Source organism: Neltuma alba, unplaced genomic scaffold, assembly GCF_004799145.2.
Source record: "Neltuma alba isolate B1F8T4 unplaced genomic scaffold, ASM479914v2 tig00003699_pilon, whole genome shotgun sequence".
NCBI classification, from domain to species: domain Eukaryota; kingdom Viridiplantae; phylum Streptophyta; class Magnoliopsida; order Fabales; family Fabaceae; genus Neltuma; species Neltuma alba.
In genome coordinates, this window is record NW_021633395.1 from 118,373 (window position 1) to 139,028 (window position 20,656).

Consider the following 20,656-nt stretch of genomic DNA (forward strand, 5'->3'; position numbering starts at 1 on the left):
TTGCGGACAATATCATTCTTCTTATCCAGTCATTGGCGCAAATTAAAGTGTCACAAGGTAAGGCAGACTTGCCGTGGCAAAGCTTTCTGCTCTGGAAAATGGAAATCATGTGCAAATTAATTTCCGTTCTGTGAGAGCTCGCTTCACTTTGATTTACTTGAACATGAACCTGTGTAGAAGCATTCACGAACAAGATGGATATGCCATTTCTGAAACTGCTATCCCATTTTCTGCTTCTCACCTTCTTGAATTTCGCTTCCACTTCTGAAGCAGACAGTCCTGCTTACGATGACCACAACTGCACAACGCATAAAAACTTCGCTTCCAATAGCCCCTACCAGTTCAACCTTAACACTCTTTTAATTTCCTTCTATTCCATGGCCGCCGACACTAACACCACTCCTGAATTCAACAACACCAGATGTGGCAGCACAAACACGGACGACGCCGTATATGGAGAGTACATGTGCCGAGATGACGTCCCCACTCAGATCTGTCGAGATTGCGTTCAGGACGCCACAAATAGAATAGCCTCGATGTGTCCCTACCGGAAAGAGGCAATCATCTGGTACGACGAGTGCTTCCTCCGCTATTCCGACCGCTCTTTCTTCTCCACCCTCCAACAACAGCCTGTTCTTAACAGGCCAAGCAGCAGTTGTGAGACTGTCTACGAACGTTCTCCATCATGCTTACGATCAGACATCCAAATCGGAGGCTTGAACAAGACATTGAATGATGCGGTGGTGGAGGCAGTGACATCAGATACCAAGAAATTCGCAACAAAAGAAGCAAGGTTGAGTACTGGAGGATCGGTATACACTCTTGCAGAGTGCACGCCGGGTCTGTCCCCACAATTATGTGGTGAGTGTCTACATGGCCTGATAGAAGATATTCTGAAGGAGAAGGACCACTGGAGTGGTGGATTTCTTAATCCGAGCTGCAATTTGAGATTCGAAAGATACCGATTTTATTATAAGGACAACCAGCCTCCCTCCAGTGGTTCTACCTTTCAAGGTAACGTTACCATGTTTTTTTTTTTTCCCTTTCCTTTACTTTCCCCTTTCTACGCGCGAGTTGATAATTCGGCTATTTTTATAAGCGGCCAAAAACCATGTAGAAGAAGAAAAGACTTCCTTCGTCGCTGGATTAGTACTCCCACATATTTGATTTTGCTCTGATTTTAGTTTTATGCATGTTATGTTTTTCTTTCTGTGAGATACTTCATAATTTTGTCACTCCACATAAATCTCAAAAAACACAATAAAGTAAAATTGTAAAATAAATTTATTTTTATATATTCATTAATAATTAGTATAATATATATATATATATATAAGAAAACAAAAACATGATATATATATATATAGTTGATTTCTTGTTTATTTATTTTTAATTGTTTCTCAAATATGTTTAAGAATTAAAAATATTTTGATGTATATACTTTTTTTTTTGAAGAGTTGGTTTTTCAAGGGACAATTATATCCAACGAAATCCATCCTTCAGGATAGAACTTACAGCTTCTCTCTCTAAAGAGGTTGGATGATGTTATTGTGATACCATGCCGTTGGTTATTTGGAAAGTTCTCAAATTAAATTAACAATTGAAAATTGGATCCAGTGAGAGTTCCTTCATATTGTTGTCCCGACTCCTAAAAGTCCAGAAAGCTTTTCCATATGTTTCCTTTATCACCCCCTTTTTTCAGCCTCCTACTTCGACATCAAAGCTATAAATTTAATGTTTTAATTCCTCAATACATTCTTTGCGTTAGTTTTTTCTTTTTCATAAAAATGGCACAATCCATTGCCCTCTATAATTTTTTTTCCTTGGGATTGATTATGTATGTTCGTTCAAATTAAAGGTTATATACACGCACGCTTTTAATAGTTGTCACTAATTTGCACTAAAAAAAAAATTCAAGGACTAAAGTCAAAGGAGATACGTTTTTGCCGATTTATTTTTTAGTTAACTTTTCCTATTTTTAAATTGAAGATGTGATTGAATTTTTAAGAAATAATTATCCAATTAAAGAGAGAGTTAAAAAAAAAAATTTGTTCACCTTTGGAAAAAAAAACAACAATTTACTCGTAATTAAATATAATGATGTTTCCTTACTTATTGAAGTATTAATTGGGTATTTATGAATAGTACATCGAGGCCATGACATAGTCATAAACATTTTGTTTCTTTTATTGAAAAGGGCTTGGAAGTCCTATTCTTGTAGGCTCGGACTGCTCGACCACCGAAAGTTTTACTGCCAACGATCCCTACCTAAACAACCTCAAAAGTCTCACTCTCGAGCTCTCCATGTCATCCAATGACACCAAAAGCAATGGATTCCACAGCACCACAGTCGGAAACAATTCCGACACTACCGTCTACGGCCTCTTCATGTGTCGGGGTGACGTGCCCGTTGGGCTCTGTAATGAATGCGTCAGTAACGGAATTGAGGAACTGAATTCTACGTGTCCCTCTTCGAAGGAGGCTATCATTTGGTATGACATGTGCATGCTTCGCTACTCCAATCGCTCTTTCTTCTCTACCCAAGACACACAACCTATATATACAGCAGTTGCTGGGGATATGCTTGGAAACCAAACAGATGGCTTCAATCGGCTATTAGCTGCTACATTGAGTGGTCTAGTGAAGGCGATATCAAACTCACCGCCCGTAGGAGTGAAGAATTTTGCAACAAAAAAAGAAGTCAGCACTTCAGAGCTTACAACTTTGTATACTCTTGCACAATGTACTCCAAACCTGTCTAGCCAAGATTGCCAAAAATGTCTACAGGATGCTCAGGAAAATATGACGTCATGTTGTCTTGGGAAGCGAGGAGGAAATGTCATGAGTCCTGGCTGCAACTTGAGGTTTGAATCGTACCGATTTTATGATGACAGTAAAAGTGCTGTTTCGATGCCTCCTGCATATCCCCCGACTCCCGAAGTTCACATTTCGGGAAATACAGGTAAAGTGATTGAGGATCTAATTAATCATCTTTCTCACGGACATAGTTCACTACATATAAATTGACATTCCTAGTTTGCTCTCAATTTTCTACATACAAATCTGCTCCATTTCTTGTCTATGGCATGCAAATACACACGTGTTAATTTACGCAGGAAAAGATCAGGACCACTCACGAACAATTATAACAGCGGTGTCCCTTACTGTTGTCTCAATCATGCTTTTTTGTTTCGGCTTCTATTACTGGAAGAGAAAAAAGAGCAACAGTTACAAGGCCATTCTGAAGAAAAATTGTATGTATGCTATTTTTTCTCAGAAAAAAGAAAGAAAAAAAGACGAGTCAGTCGACTGTGAGAAAAACTATATTATTGCGGTGTACTTACCTTAAAATGTACATATGTTTATAGTCGGAGCTGAGGGAGCCACATTAGAGTCATTGCAATTCAATTTGGCAACAATTGAAGCTGCAACAGATAAGTTCTCACTTGAAAATAGAATAGGCAAAGGTGGATTTGGAGAAGTCTACATGGTAAATTGATTATGCGATCAAACATGTCTATTTATGTATATTGTTGATTGTACATAAAGAGAGCGTCTACTATATTATGAAAATAGATTGTCAGCCCCTGATTATCTAACTATATTATGATTTCAGGGCATTCTTCCCGATGGTAGCAAAATAGCTGTAAAGAGATTGTCAGAAAAATCAAGTCAGGGCTTATTAGAGTTCAAGAATGAGGTTTTACTAATTGCCAAACTTCAACACAGAAACTTGGTTGCATTATTAGGATTTTGCTTGAAAGATCAAGAGAAAATACTTGTCTATGAATACGTTCCTAACAAGAGCCTCGATTATTTTTTATTTGGTTCGTCCCTTCTGATCAAACTGTTCTTACCATTTTTCAATTTTCCATTCATGTATGATCCATTCTTTTATTACTCTAAGGTGAATATATATTTATTGTATAATCTGTAATTTGATTTTAGACATAAATTATACATCGCGGTTCAATTGTATGCTCACAAAATAATTTAATTATTTATAGGTTCACAAAAGTCAAGAGTGTTAAATTGGCCAGAGCGTTACAAAATTATAGGAGGAATTGCTCGAGGAGTTCTTTATCTTCATGAATACTCACGCATTAAAATAATACATCGAGATCTCAAACCTAGCAATATTTTGTTAGATGATGAGATGAATCCAAAAATTTCTGATTTTGGAATGGCGAGAATTGTTGGCATTAATGAAACTAGGGGAAACACGAATAGAATTGTTGGAACATTGTAAGTTCTCTATCTCTATGGCCTCATCTCTCTTTCGCTATATGTATATGTGTGTGCTTATGTATGTATCTTAGCTTTTTATGTATATTTTGCATGTGCACTTTAATTTTCTATTGAATCTAAATATTGATGTAAGACTTTGCTCAAATTATGTGGTGCTAAAATTCCAACATACATTGATACATTTATGTGTGATTTTTTTTTTTGGTAGGGGTTATATGTCTCCAGAATATATCAAGTTTGGACTATTTTCTGAGAAATCAGATATTTACAGCTTTGGAGTCATTGTTTTAGAAATTATAAGTGGAAAGAATATATCTTCTCAATGTGAATCACATGAATCTCAATATGCTGGTGGACTCTTAAGCGATGTAAGTATAGTAAACTTTTAGTGTTTCTCAAATGATCATCTCAAACCGGTCATTGTCATTGTCATCATAAGCATCAAACAACCATTGGAGCTTATGTTAACAAAAATCTATAATCAAATTAGTAGCATGCCCTATTTTAAACTAATGATTTAACATAATGGCAGGCCTGGAAGCATTGGAGGGATGACAATTTGATAGCAATATTGGATTCGAATCTGACAGAAGTTGGATCACACAGTGAAATAATCAAATGCATGCATATTGGCTTGCTGTGTGTTCAAGGAAATCCAGGAGTTAGGCCTTCCATGAACAAAGTTGTTCAATATCTGAGTAATGATTCAGTTCAATTGCCAATTCCTCAAGAGCCAGCATTCTTCATCCATAGTCAAATGGAACCAGCGGAAACCAGTAGGTCAATGGAGGCTCAACTTGCCAACCATAATCAATATTCCATCAATGAAATGTCGGAGAATATAATATCTCCTCGCTAGATCGCAGGAGACTTCAACTTTTGTTTTTCTCTACTTGAGAATTGAAGGTTTAGAATTTTTTCTCTTATTGCATAACAAGCGTGGTTTTATTTTTAAAACATGCTTGCAATAACAATTTGATTATTTGAGACTTGGTTTGCTTTCTGGCCCATTTTTCCTTTGTCTGCCGTCCATTAAGAGGTCGTCACTCTCCGACCTTCTTTCAACTAAAGGGATTAACATTTGCTTCAATTGGATCCATTAGCAGGCTTCAACCACCCAACAAAACAATACAAACTCTGAAAGCTAAAGTTGATGAATTAGGGGCAAAATATTAACAATTAATCATAAATCTATAATTTTAGTACAAGTATCAACTACGCATATTTTCCTATCATAAATACTTTTAAATATACATTAATTCACCAAAAAGTATGATAACTAAAGGAAAACATGATGAAATAACATGAATTTCACAAGGTTATATAGCAAAGGCTCTATCTTTGTATGTGGCAAGACTTTAATCTTGTAGATACCAAACTGAGCAATTGAAGTTTAGGAAAAAGAATAAATAAAAGCCTTGTCCTTGGGAGTCAAAGAATTCACTCGACAACACTTCATTTCAGAGCATGGTTCTTTACACTTCCAAATCAGTTGGTAAGCTCCAGATTTGACAATGACATAAAAAAGCATGATTCTGTGGAACTGACAACTAAATTGAATCATCACTGAGATCTATATAAAATAAAACAATTCTTGTTGAAACTAATTTCAATACTCATTATCGTGATGAATACTATAATGTTCATCAAATCTTAACTATTCAAATTTAATATAAATGGTTAAGATTTAATTTTTTATATCTTTGTTTTTAAAAAATGTCTTCCTTTAATAGATAGATAATTCAAAATAAATGTAATTTTTCAACTATAATTTTTTTAAACAATAATTTCTTTATTTAAAAATTATTAATTAAAAATTTTAAATCTAGACCATTAAAACTATATCTGAATGGTAGATTTTATTGTAACGATGAGTATCTTGATGTTCACCACTGTGATGAGTGCCAAGACTGGTTCTAATTGTAACCGTGCACAAAGGCTTGATTTGCATCTGGATTTTCTTGAATAGAAAACAACTTGATGCAAAAGGATGCACTTAATCACTTCATTACATTATCTGAATTCATTATTTATGCTTGAATCTAATATCTCTATCAGCTTTATCATACCCCCATTGATTACAAGTTTGTAACAATTAAGTAAAACAAATTATTATAATAATCTCCCTTTCATTATTAATTGCCATATATGTTGAATCTCCAGAATATTACCCGTACATTGCATATTTTGAAGACATATAAACACTGAAAAAGAAAAATATTAATAACAACATTTTTATACAATACATAATAAGAACATTAATTGAGACATTCAATGATTAGTTGAGATGTAAATTATTGAATCTCTTCTTAGGAACACTTATTTTTCTTCATTTAATTCAACTATATCAAAATAGACGTAGAGCTTAAAGAGAAAAGATTTAGAACTTACTATGTCCCAACTATTTTATTTGTACTTCCTTTATTTGTGTTGATAGCAACCATTTTAGCTAAGCCAACATATGATATTTTTGGATTCACTTGATCATCTAATAAAATATTGCTTGGTTTGATATCATGATGCATAATTTTAAGGCAGGAATATTCATTGATATAAAAAAATTTCTTGAGCAACTCCTGCAATGATTTTACAACGCTCTACCCAATTTAGTGCTTTGCCTTTTTGGAAACCTTTACATTAATTGTTGCGAGTGATTATATATATAGAGACAAAATAAAGGTAATCTAATTATAGACAATTAACTCCAACATACATCAGATAGCGTGAACAACAAGTTTCAGTAAGAGTTAAAGAAGGTATAGATTGTCAAAACAAATAAAAAGTAGTCAACGTTCCGAACATATTCATAAACAAGGATTTTCTCTTGTTCTTCTATGCAAAATCCAAGCAAGGCCACCAAGTTTATGCGCTGAAGTTTGGCAATCAATAAAACCTCGTTCTTGAATTCTTCTCCACCTTGACCAGAATTTTTTGAAAGTCTCTTGACGGCTATTTCTTGACCATTTGAAAGAAACCCTAGAACCATAGATGATTAGATTGAAAGTTAAGAAACATATATAAATCTGTTCGTGTGTGTCTATGTGTAACATTTATACTGATGACGTGTGTTACCTTGTAAACTTGTCCAAATCCACCTTGGCCTAAACATTTTTCATGAAAAAACTTATTTGTTGCAGCTTCAATAGTGGCCAAACCAAATTGTAGAGGCTCTAAATTATGGCTTTCATTTCCAACTAGACACAGAAAATAGTAAAGGATGCTGAAAGCAATAAAAGCATCGATACAAAAGCTCTTTAGACAAGCCGACTTTTATGGATAAATAAAAATTTGTCCGAGAACAAAAATTACTTACAGTATTTTTGTCTGAGAAAAATGTTGCGTCTCTTCTTGATTAGATTCTTTGAGAGATAGTAGGCGACACAAAAACAAAATTCCCAGACACCAACAGAAGAAACCACAACTACCATAATAGTCCCTGTTGACTGACCTTTCCCTTTTACTGCGAAAAGTCAAAAACATCATATACTTCGACGTCTCAATGTAATGACATCATATGATAATTGACTGTATCCCGTAAGACCAGGGGATCATATTCACATTCTGATTAGATTCAATTTTCCTCAGCTGCCATATTATTTTTTGGAAATTTATTTTGATGCCAAAATCAGCATAATCTTTTTCTTTAATAGATGTACCCAGATATGCATTTTAAAATAAAAATCAGAAAAGCGTATTTGGTACTCAGCAAACAAAAAAATGTTTAAGTTGAATTTTACCTTGAGGATCTGAAGAACTTGTTGGAGGAGAAAGTGCAGGCGGTGGAGGCGCCGTCGCTTCTGGCTGATCATCAGACTTATAAAAAGGATATAACTCATAGCGAACGTTGCAACTCATAGAACTCTTCCTCCTTGATTTCCCAAACAGCACCATGTTGAAAGGTCTCCAATCACAGCACTCAGACAAATTCTGCAATCTTGGGATGATAGGTCCTGCGTGCACCGAAGTAGAGAATACGTTGCTCCGAGCCCAGATATGCTTGCTTCCCTTGTGGCATATTTCTTAGTGCGGTTAGCTGCTTCATGGTTAAGCGTGCTCAACAATATCAGCAAGAAGCTCAGCTGGGACACTTCGCCGGTATTCAAGAGGCGCAGTGTAGGCCTTGTTTCGACGGTGGAGAACAAGGGATGGTTCGAATAGCGAACCATGCACTCGTCGTACCAGATTATTGCCTCCTTCGAAGTTCTGCACTCGGAAGATAATCTTTGGGTGGCGGTAAAGACGTATTGTTTCAGCTTTGCTTTTATTTATTCTTTCCCACCACCCTTTGCTTCTTCACTTTTCCATCGTTTCTGTAAAATTTTCCAATTTCAGTTGAAAAATGAACCTCAAAAGGGGTGGTGCACGGATTCTCTTTAGAGACAGCAAGGTCATTTACTTTGTAAACTCTTGTTTATTTAATGTCATTTTGTCTTGTTCCCAAAAAAAAAAAAACACCAAAGTCATTTTACGCTATTTGTGCTTTAAGCTTTTGAAAAAAATTAAAATTAAAAGTTTGTTTCTGACTTAATTGTTTAAACTTTAAAGATCTCGTTCATTTAATTTTTTTTTAAGATATGTGTTCAATAATTTATATTTATAGTCCCCACGGATTAACATATCATTCATTCCTCTAGATAAATACATAAATTTCTAATTAAATAAAAAATTTTAAGCAGTTGTACAGACGAAATCTCGGATGCTCACATACGGACATACGCATAAGATTTCCCAGCAGCTCAAAATTAAATTTTGTGTATTGCAATTATTATTATCTGAAAACAGATATTACTACAAATGGTTTTAAATTAGTAAACGTTATATGTTACTGTTTATGACGATAATTTCATATCAGACATATATTTGAGTAACCTTGCTCGTTAAATAAAATACTCTATTAATTTGTTCTCTGTAGTTATAAATTAGTCGGCGGTTATATTTGTTATTATGTTTCAATTTACACCTCGTATGTACTCCATGACAGATGCCATGGAGAAACTTAAAAGCAGAGCTGCAGGATGGATGGTGATACTGACGTCATTCCTATTCATCTTGGTAGTGCAAGTCTACACAGCCAGTTTAACTTCAATGTTAACACACGAAAAGATGAAAGTGCCTTCATTTGAGAACGAAAAAGAGCTTATTAAGAATAGCAATCTGCATGTGGGATATCAAGATGGGTCGTGGGTGAGAGGGCTTTTGATTGAACAAATAGGATTCAAGCCTGAGCAGTTAAGGCCCTTAGGACATCGTGAAGAGTACAATAAAGCATTGTCAAGTGGAACTATAGCTGCTATCTTTGATGAAACTCCTTATCTCACGATCTTCCTCTCCAAATACAAGTCTCAGTTCATGATGACAGGACCACTCTACAAAATCGGTGGATTTGCCTTTGTAAGTCTACTTACTCCGCTCTTCTTGATTACTACAAGGTAAAGTTAACCAATTAATTTCATGTTTTCAAGGTAATTTACATAAAAATGTGAGTATCATCAAAATTAATGACCCCACAATAAAATGATGTTTAAGAATTGAAGCATGTGACCAACTTATTACCATTAAGGAAGGACATGAGATTAGAAAACTTTAATTATCACATTTTCGCCCTACACTTAATTAAGACTAAGTAGGGCTTTAATTTAAAACTTTGACATATAATTAGGATGGGAGGGACTACCCCCAAATTATATGATTAAGATTTTTATTGCAGCTATTTAGAATCCACATGTGAATTGAATTCGAATATTGTCATTGTCAAGTCTCAAAAAAAAAAAAAAGGAGCACCTTCAATATATATATTTATATATATATATATATTTTTATATCCATATATAAGGCTTGTGCAGTATAACTTTACCTAGTGGCTATCAAATTAAATCATTTGCTAATCAATCCATAAAGCATCATATGCTACTGGTTGAGCTATATATAGAACTTTAATGAGATGCCATGTATTTATTGTTTTTTTTTTCCCAGGCATTCCCAAAGAAATCTAGCCTGGTCTCGCATTTTTCGGATGCAATCTTAAAAGTGATTCAAGATGTGGAGTCATATCGGATTCTAATGGCTAAGAGCTCTTTACCCACCTCCATTGAAGATTTGGAATTTGACGACCAAAGTGATATAGAGACGTCAGGTTTGAGCATCGGAGGCATTTACATTGTCCTATCATCCTTTGTGGGCCTCTTTTTATTCCTTTCCATTATAAATCTATATTATAAATCCATTAGTGATTAAACGGTATCTGAATCCATCGTCCATGATTAGATGGTTGCGTAATAAGAAGCAGCATTTCAAGTTAGCTAAAGCTTGATTATAGTAGGAGTTACCAGCTAGTTAATCAGTAGCTGCTTATTAAACGCGTGATACAAGTGTATATAAAGGTCCTTGCTATCTTATCTACTATTCTGTATAATAATTTGTATTTTTTTAATTTTATGGCCAACTAGAAACATGTGTTAACTATCAATAAAAAACATGTCAATGGACTTGACATATTCAGTGTAACTTGTAATTTCAAGTAGTTGATGCCTATCTTTTTAAATAACTAAAAAGAAATGCCTCTTATAAATAACAATATGCTACCATGTTATCTCCTAAGTTATATATATATATATATATATATATATATATATTTAATATAACTATTTGATTAGGTGATATTTCAGTATTGTCCAGCCCGACTAGAAGTGGTTCTCTTATGGACTTACGGTGACGTGATGTTCAAGTGGTCAAAACTCTTTTCACTAAAACTAGTGCCTGTTGATGTGTGCATGCCAAAATGGACTACAATCAGTACTTGATGAATTGCACAGAACTGACAAGTGCTGCCTTTTTAAGTCGTAGGGATAATATTGTAGTATTCTAAAAAATTAGAAGTCAATTAATGTTACATTATTTAATAAATGGTTAATATAATTTTTAATCTCTTAAATTTGAATTTATTTTGGTTTCAGTTTCTAAAATTTAATCCATCTTACAACATTAGTCCTCAAAAGTGTAATAATATTAAAATATACTAAAATGTTATAAACAACATCAAAGTGGTGACACAGACTCACTAAATGGCACCTAACTAGTTGAATCTTGTATAGATAATAGAAGGAGGGAAAAAAAGAGCAGATCCTCAAAACTTGGCCTTTTAACCTCCTGTTTTTTTTTTCTCACTATTCATTTTCAAAAACTATTCACTATGCTATACTTTGTTATTCACATAAAAATCTAGTTAGGTGTTATCTAGTAAGTCTACATTACTACTTTTAATATCATTGATCACATTTTAACAGATTTTAACATTGTTACACATTCAGGAACTAACATTTTAAGACACTAAATGCTAGAGACTAAAATCATAAATTTAAAATTTGAAAGATTAAAACTAAAATAGGCTCAAATTTTAGAAATAAAAATTATATTAACTTATTTAATAAATACCAAGGTAGCCCCCCACAGGATGCTTTCACTTCCGTCCCATCAATTATCCCATTTCCTTCCCATATTAATTCACCATAAGCATATGCAATATGATCCACTTATTCTAAAATCACTCCACATTTCATTACTTTTTTTTTTTTGGCCAGACCACATTTCATTACTTGATACATTATGAAAATGTACCATCAACACATCATCGTTGCTCACAAATCGTCTCCACTCAACTTAGCATTATTGACAAATACACCAACTTCCACAGCGCATGCTTTGACTATTCAACACTAACTGAACATAAGAATCACTGTTGGAATTAAAAGTTAAGAATAACGTCATCATGCAACAAAAATTTCAAACCTCTAACTTCAATTATTCTGCCATCCTCTCTTTCTTTATATGTACGACATATATCTTGGCCCCCTCTCCATGTCAATTCTTCAGTAGAAATAAATGGGCTCGTTCCTCGAAAATAAGAAAGGATGCTCTGAAGAAAGCAAAGTGGTGAAGAAAGCAAAGTGGTCAGGTGTAAAGCACGGCTAAGGACCTGTTTGGTTTGAGGAAAGGATAGGGGAGGAAGGGGAGGGTGGGGTAGGAAAGAAAAGAAGAGGTTTCATTCTCACCTTATTTGGTTTGATTAAAAAAAAAGAGAGAGAGAAATATTTAATGATCCTTTGTTTGGTTCAAGAAGAGGAGGAGAGGAATAGTAAAAATCAATTTACCATTTTATCCTTACATATTAGTTTATATTATATTATATAAATTAATTTACATCTCAATTTAAATCATATAATTTAATAAAAATTCAGTCTTATCATGTCAATATGTGCATTAAAAAATTGGTACAATATTTTTTAATTCTAATTAATATAATAATATATTTGAAATAATCAAATTAACAAATTTTATATGCTCTAAAAAAATTAAAATTTTATTCTCTTTAGGCTATGCTTTTTTTCAGCTTTAAAATATATTTAATAAATAATATATTTATAAAAAATCATTAATTTTTTATTTAAATAATTTTTATTTTTATAATAATTTATATTAATTTTATTATAATATATTTTTTATTATAATAATTTATATTTTTTATTTAAAATAAATATTATGATAACATATTTTATGGGTGGTTATGGAATATCAAAAAATTATAAGGATATAATGGTCCAAAAATTCAGTTCCCTTCTAAAAACCCTCAATTTGGAGGGGAGCTAAAATGGAGAGAAGGAGGGGAGGGAAAGGAACATTTTAACTCCCCTTCCCTCTAAAATTTTTAATCAAATAAGGAGAGGGGTTTATTTGCTCTCCCCTCTCGTCTTCCCTCCGCTCTTTCAACCAAACACACTCTAGGAGACAAAGAAGCACGCCTTTGGAATGCCAGCTATGGCCCAAGCCTTTGTCTCCCCTCTTCCATTTCTTATCTTGTTCCGCTTTTGCCTTTTAACTTATTCTCCCATTTTCTTCACTCTTCCTCTCCTTCTTCCACACGTGTCCCTAGCAGAAACCGCTCGTTTTCGTAACAACCATCATATTAACGAGTTCCCATCATTCCATTTTTAAAGATAGTTAAAGCATATCACCTGGCTATTAAAGGGAAATGACTCGTAGCCATAAATTTAGGTTTTAAATACAAATCACTTATTGTATTTTTTAATTCATATTTTTAATTTTATTTTTATTTAATTTTTATTGAAAAGAGAAAAAACAATGAAAAGATATGAGAATAATTTATAAATATAAATTTTTAATAAAAATGAAAATAATTTTTTTGAATTTAATCCATTTATTATTATATGAAAATGTCTTACAAGTCACTATATTGAACAAGTCCTACAATACTATGGCTTTAATTGAGAGTATATGTGGATGAAATGAGAAACCAAATTTCATGCATCACGTATATTTTAATATTTCCATTGAATTGGTGTTTTGGAAAATTTTGACCTATAACACAAGATGTAGGAATTATTTCAACTCTGATGTTTACAATTTCACTCCCTCCTGGCTCCTGTACTTCTATTACAAAATGCAGATTCTGTACTTTATATAAAATTTAAGAAATAGCTGGCAAAAAAATTTAAGAAATAAGCTATAAGTAGTGAAATATTTAAACAAAATGACTAATATATCGATAATGTTGATAAATGTTGATTATTAGATAAGAAGTTCACCAGATTCCGTAGGATTTTTCATAAGTAAAAATGTAAACTTCTTGATGCAAATTTTAGGAAAATTAATTCATATATTTTCCCAGTTTTTAATTAGAATCTTAGTGTTTTTTTTTTATTGGGTCCATATAATTATTCAATTATAGATATTAGTTTATATACTCATAATTTACTAATTTGTAAAAGAAACTGTACGTGTTAGCAGCTACAACGATCGGACTCACTTATTAGGATACACGTGAATGAAATTTGCCATGTGAATATAAATAAAATCCACTTCGCCCAGTCAGAAACAATGAAGGCTCTATCTTCAATGATAGTAAGAATTGAGGAGAGAGTGCGAGGAGAGAAGTAAAGGTAATAGCAGAAAACTGCAGAAATGGAGAAAAGGCCAAGAGATTGTCTCTTATTTGTGGGCTTACTGTGCCTGATTGCCCTAGCTGAGTCTGCAACTGTGAGAACAATACCAGTAGGAGTGATTCTGGATTTGAGTTCATCACTTGGTCCCACGGTTCTTAATTGCATCAACATCGGACTCCATGATTTCTATTCCTCGGAGTATTCCTATGGAACAAAGCTCCAACTTCATTTCAGGAATTCCCAAGGCGATCTCCTCACTGCAGCTTCTGCAGGTAATCCTAACTGTCAAGTATTACTGATGTTTATGTCCCAAAAAGAAAAAGGAAACAATCAAGTTTTTTTTTCCCCCATTTCTTTTTAATGTCTGTCAAATTAGTAGAAGTGCGAGCTTTGCTCTTCCACCGTGTTTCTCTTTGTTGATGACATGGAAATAGAATTCCTAATCCGCCGGCCCCTCTGTGGCTTAGAAGTTACTAGCTTCGTTTCTTATATAAGAACTAGTTGGTTAATTTAAGTAAATTAAAAAAAAATTTGTTGAATTGGTTAGTTGTAATAAATAGGTGTTGTCTTTCTTAAAATACCCTTACTAATCATGTATATTACTTTGAACTACTATTTATGAAACATTTAACATGTGCAATTACTATAAAGACTACATTAAGAAAAATAAATAAATATAAAGACAACTAGACTAGGATTTTATATTTAGAACTAAATTAAAAATCAAACTAGTTCTTATATTAAGGATATGAAGTACTAATACTTCTTATGTTTTTTTTTTCTTTTTAATAACCGGTATCCAAAAACATAGGCCAATATTTGTAGATTCAGGTTAAAACTCTCCCTACATAATTCTTTTAGGCAAATTATATATATAACCTCCTAATTTTTAGGTTGTATGTAGGTGGGTATACGTCTAAAATTTTACAATAGACCCTCGAACTTTTGTATTAAAGCAAATAAAGCTGTGCTGCTGTTAGTTTAGTTTGTCCTTTGTTTCTCTAAACTAAAGTAATTTCATTAAAAAAATTTAAATGTATGTGACTTAAGATTAGAATTGTCAAGGACACACGACTTCAAATTTGAAGAGGCTATTTACATAAGAAATTAAATTGGTTATTTGGTCAATATAACATACTCCGAGAAATAGGTCATAGGATTTTTTGTATACGGGTTAAAGTTTCAAAAAAAATTTATTATTGTTTAACTATATTTGTTTTATATATTTGTAAAATTCGAACTCAAATATTACTACCTCCAGTTCTAATTACAAGATCTCGTTTGTAAACTATAAACAAGGTCTTATAATTAAGACTGAAAGTTATATTTAGCTAGATATGTTTATTGAATTTCTTATTAATCAACTCAACTGTCATTGAGTCCAAAAAAAAAAAACTCAACTGTCATGAGTAGCCTCTTGGTCTCTCAACATCTTTTCTTCGCATCTGCCCGGCTTTTATTTACGAAGTATTGGCGAATTAAACGAGCTAAAGCTTCTTGTTTTTTTTTTTCAATTTAAAACTAAAATATCACCCTCTCTTGATTGTACTACCTCTGGTACTTAATATAAAATTTAGTTAATTAAGTTGGGGAGATTATAAAAGTTAGTTAAATTAGTTATTTGTAATAAATAGATGTTGTTTTTCTTAAAATACCCTTATTAATTATGTGTGTTTAAATTACCCATTGATAGTAACTCCTTAATATATGCAACTACTATATGGATTACTTGAGGGCAAAATCGGTGAATACTAGAGACAAAATAGATTAAGATCTTATATTTAAGACCCAATTAAATATCAAATTAGTTTCTATATTAAATACCAGAGGTAATACAACAATAAATGAATGCAAATACATATCGTGCACAAGAGCTATTTTGCAGAGGTCCCTCGCCCAAATTTTAGCTAATAACTCAACACTCTTCCTCTGTTGTGTGTGATAAACAATACTCCTCTAGTACTATTCATTCACATTATTAAATTTTTGACATAAATATACTATTTCTGGTCCTTAATATAGGAGCTAGTTAACTAATTGAGTAGATTAATAAAATTTATTGAGTTAGTTGCTTATGTCTTTCCTAAAATATCCCTGCTAATCATATGTATTACCTTGAACTATCATTTAATGAAACATTTAACATGTGCAATTTCTACAAGGAATACATGAGAAAAAATGGATAAATATGAAAAACAAAGTAGATTGAAATCTTATATTTAGAACCAATTAAAAAATTAAACTAGCTCTTATATCAAGGACCGGAGGTAGTACTATTTTGTACTTCATTTATTATAATATAAATTGTTATTTTCTTGAAAAGTGTATATATTAGATAGAAGTGAAGTTAAAAAATTATTATATTTTTGCCCCCTCGTTCCCCATTCTCCATCTATTCTGACTCCACTAGAAGCCATTGCTTTCAGTTCGAAGCTATAGCAGCCATTACCAGAGCTTATAATTGGCAGTCTGTGGTCCCCATTCATGAAGAGCCAGACTTCGGCAACGACCTCATCCCATGTCTCACTTTTGCCTTACAAGAAATGGACACTCTAGTGCCCAACGTAATTGCCATTCGTCGAGATTCCAATGGTTCTCAAATCGCCGGCGAGCTCAACAAGATAAATCCCGAACGAACATATGTGTTTCTTGCTCATATGACGGTGGAGCTTTGGTCAAGACTTGTGAAACATGCAAAAGATAAAGGGATGATGAGTAAAGGACACGCTTGGATACTTACACAAGGCTTATCTTCAGTGATAGATCCCGAAGCTAAAGATATAAAAGTGAAAGGCTACATGGATGGTGCTTTGGGTGTGAGGCCATCAGTGGCTGTGAATACATCACTGAATGAATCCATCATAGCTAAGCGCTTTTCCTTAGCGAGAACGTTAAAGTTTAAGTACAATAAAACTCTTTCTCTATCTGGCATGTGGGCTTACGACACTATCACAGCATTGGCCAATGCGGTAGAGAAGGCCAGCTTAGGCGATTCTACTTTAGGATATGGGAATGAAAGCAGAGCTGATCTTGAAGATAGAGGAATGCGCAACGAAACAGGACCAGAACTTCACAGCAAAATTCTGGCTACTAATTTCGTAGGCCTGTCAGGGAATTTCAGTTTGTGGCAAGGACAACTAGAACCATCAAAAGTTGTGGTATACAATATTGTGGAAGGCCTAAAAGAAAGGATCATTGGATATTGGACACCTGAAATAGGACTTTTTCAAAATTACAGTGCAGATGGTGAACCAGCTGGTAAATACAAATGGCCGGGTAACACAACGGAGAGACTACCAAAGTTGAAAATTGGGGTCCCAAAGACGCAGTTTACTCAATTTGTTGATGTTAACGGGAGTGTAGAAGGGCAGAATGTATCAACTTCTGGCTTGGCTGTTGATGTATTTGAAAGAGTGGTTCATGTTTTGCGATTTCCTCGTGAGTTCGTGCCTGTGAGAAATGGAGAGCTAACTCCCTCCAGCTATGATGATCTTCTCTGCCATATCACTGACAAGGCAAGTTTTCATTCATCTCTGTTGCTTTCGATCAATTGTTTTGCTCTTATCAGATTTTCTGTTTCTCAGTTTCTAATAAAGGAAAGTCAGGCACGTATCTGTATAGTTTCACTGATGATTATATTCCGCCCAATGATTAAAGAACCGGACCGGACTGGACGGTCGGACGGTTAAAACCGTCACCCGGACTCGTTAACGGCTCGGTTTGGACCAAAAAACCGTTCACATAGTTGAGCCGGATTGGACCGGAGTTGAGCCGTTATTAAGCCGGAAACCGGAGTTGGATCGGGAACCGGAACGGTTTTCAAAAACCGGACGGTTTTTTAGCCTGACTGAAAAATACTAAAAATTTAAAAAAATAGAAGAAAAATAAAAAAATTGATCCCCTTAAATATCCTAATATATTTTTAGACTATTTATAACCATATAGTATTATTTCATTGAAAATTTCATATATTGTGGTGTTAAAATTGTGAGTCGCTAATCTTTTTGTTTTGATATTTGGTCTATCTTTTAAAAAAATATTTTGATTTGAATGAATTGATAATTTGTAATATCATTAAATTTTAAACATACATAAATTTAAATATATAAGGTTTTAGTCCAGTTTCAATGATTTCATTATAAGTTTAGATTATTTAAATGCATTTCTAAATTATTTAATAATTTGATATTTTTCATATATACTAATTATATGTATATAATATTGTTTTAAATTAATTATTGCATCACCGGTCTGACCAAACGGTTCGACCGATCCGACCGATTGAACCATGACCCGTTGATCTTTCCGGTTCGACTTCCGGTCCGGCTTTTAAAAAACATTGATTCCGCCTGAAGCTTGGATACACTCAAGAACATCCCAGGATATGCTTAGGGACGGAACTAGAAAATATTGATAAGGGGGTCCAAAGGTACAAATGAAAATCATAATGGGTGGCACGCAGTGTTGGATTTTTTTTTTTTTCCTTTCAGAAATTAGTCTGATCTACATTTATAATCATGTGGATTGCAAATGAAGCAAAAAATTTAGGTGGGGTATGCGGCTACATATAACATAGGTCTGTCCCTGAATATGCTTATGATTGAGAGGTATTAATTATGCTGATAAATCTTTCCACTTGATAACTGATATCATCAGTACTGAGCAGTGAGCATGCTGGCCACAAAAACCCACAATTTATATATATGCAGGGATTCATTTCCAACACTTAATCAGTGTATGAAAATATTGCAGAATCTTGATGTTATAATTGGAGACATCACAGTTCTAGCGAGTCACACAGATTGTGTTGATTTCACAATGCCGTATTTGGATTCAAGCGTGTCCATGATGGTAAAGGTGAGGTCCGACTCCGAAAGCTGGTGGATCCTCTTCAGACCTTTTGATTTGTTAGTTTGGTTAATTCTTGCTGCGATTCTTGTGGTTGCAACTGTTATTGTAATCACATGGGAAAAAAAAGCGGCAGAGAAAGATGGAGAAAGCAAATACAAGGAATATGTCCGTAATCCCTTCCTTATTTACATGACCGGTGAGTTATCTTTTGTTGTACATAAATATAGGGATTAGATAAAAGGTTCAATCTCAATCAACTTTGCCTTCCAAATTTATAATGTTTTACTCACAATATCTTTATTGACTACACATATTAAAGGATTCGAATCAATGGATAATTTTAATGCACATAATTAAAGAGGATAATTAAAAGTAAAAAAAAGACACATTTATTGTGAATAACTAATTTAACTAATTTTACTGTCACTATCAAATTAGTTATATAGCTCTTATATTAAGAACTACATGTAGTATTAGTTTTATACTACCTCCGGTATTAAATATAAGAGCTAGTTAAATAATTTGAATAGATTAAGAAAATAAGATAAGTTAGTTATTTGTAATAAATATCTGTTGTTTTTTCTAAAAAAATCCTTATTAACTAAGTATATTAGCTAGAAATATTATCATTAGAAAGACTATATTAAAAATAAATAAATAAATATGTGAGACAAAGTGGATTAGGGTCTTATATTTAAGATCAAAATAAAAGTCAAACGAGGTCTTATATTAAGGATCAGAGCAGTATATATTATTTTGTTGGTTCAGTGGCTTTGAGAAGCTTTTTATGTTTTTATTTATGAATGATGATTTTATAAAATCTATGAAGTAATTAATGTTTTTCTAATAGTGGTCTTGGTGTAGAACTATGATGGAGAGAGAGATTGAGAAACAGGATCAAGATTTCAAGATTTTTTTAAAAAATAAATTTATGTGCATCCGTTAAAACTTAAAAGTAACTGATAATTTGGTAGAGGCAGTAGTTGTACGATATATCAACTTGTTTCCTCGTACTCTGTTTGACACTGTATTATCAACGTTTTGTGTGTGTGATGATTGCAGATGTTGAGTTTTTGAAAAATGGGAATTCTAAACGGTTGGTAATAGTGGTCATGTTTCTATTGGGCATAGCAGTGCAAGTTTACACAGCAAATTTAACATCACTTTTAACAGAGAGGACAACGGCAAAACCTTCTCCATGGAGGGACATGCAAGAGATCAGAAGGAACAATCAGTCCGTGGGATACCAAAACAATTCCTGGGTGAAAGAGCTTCTGATTCACCAAATAGGATTCGATCCAACTCGGTTAAAGGCTTTAGAAAGTCCCGAACAGTACAAGGAAGCATTATCAAACGAAGACAAAGAAAAAGGCATTGTTGCTATTTTTTATGAAACTCCTTATCTCATGCTTATGCTTTCCCAATGCCCTTCTTGCAAGATGACAGGACCAATCTACAAAACTGCTGGATTTGCTTTTGTGAGTACTGTTCTTCTGTCCTCCCCAACATATATATGGCCTGTCAAACTTGGATGATGTACGATGTTGTATTTTCAGGCGTTCCCAAAGAATTCCACCTTGGTCTCGAAGTTTTCAGCTGCA

The 20,656-nt window shown here is 33.4% G+C and overlaps 2 protein-coding genes across 2 annotated transcripts; both read left to right on the forward strand.

Annotated features, from left to right (window-relative positions):
* Positions 1–194: 194 nt before the first annotated feature.
* On the forward strand, positions 195–5,107 carry LOC114742282 (cysteine-rich receptor-like protein kinase 5). Its single transcript, XM_028930554.1, has 7 exons — positions 195–1,014; positions 2,198–2,962; positions 3,117–3,254; positions 3,369–3,490; positions 3,617–3,849; positions 4,457–4,616; positions 4,781–5,107. Exons 1-7 carry the CDS (start codon positions 195–197, stop codon positions 5,105–5,107), a joined length of 2,565 nt encoding a protein of 854 aa, XP_028786387.1.
* Positions 5,108–14,223: 9,116 nt separating this feature from the next.
* LOC114742283 (glutamate receptor 2.8-like) lies at positions 14,224–17,893 on the forward strand. Its single transcript, XM_028930555.1, has 2 exons — positions 14,224–14,493; positions 16,631–17,893. The coding sequence occupies exons 1-2, from the start codon at positions 14,224–14,226 to the stop codon at positions 17,891–17,893; spliced, it is 1,533 nt and encodes a 510-aa protein (XP_028786388.1).
* The last annotated feature ends 2,763 nt before the right edge of the window (positions 17,894–20,656 follow it).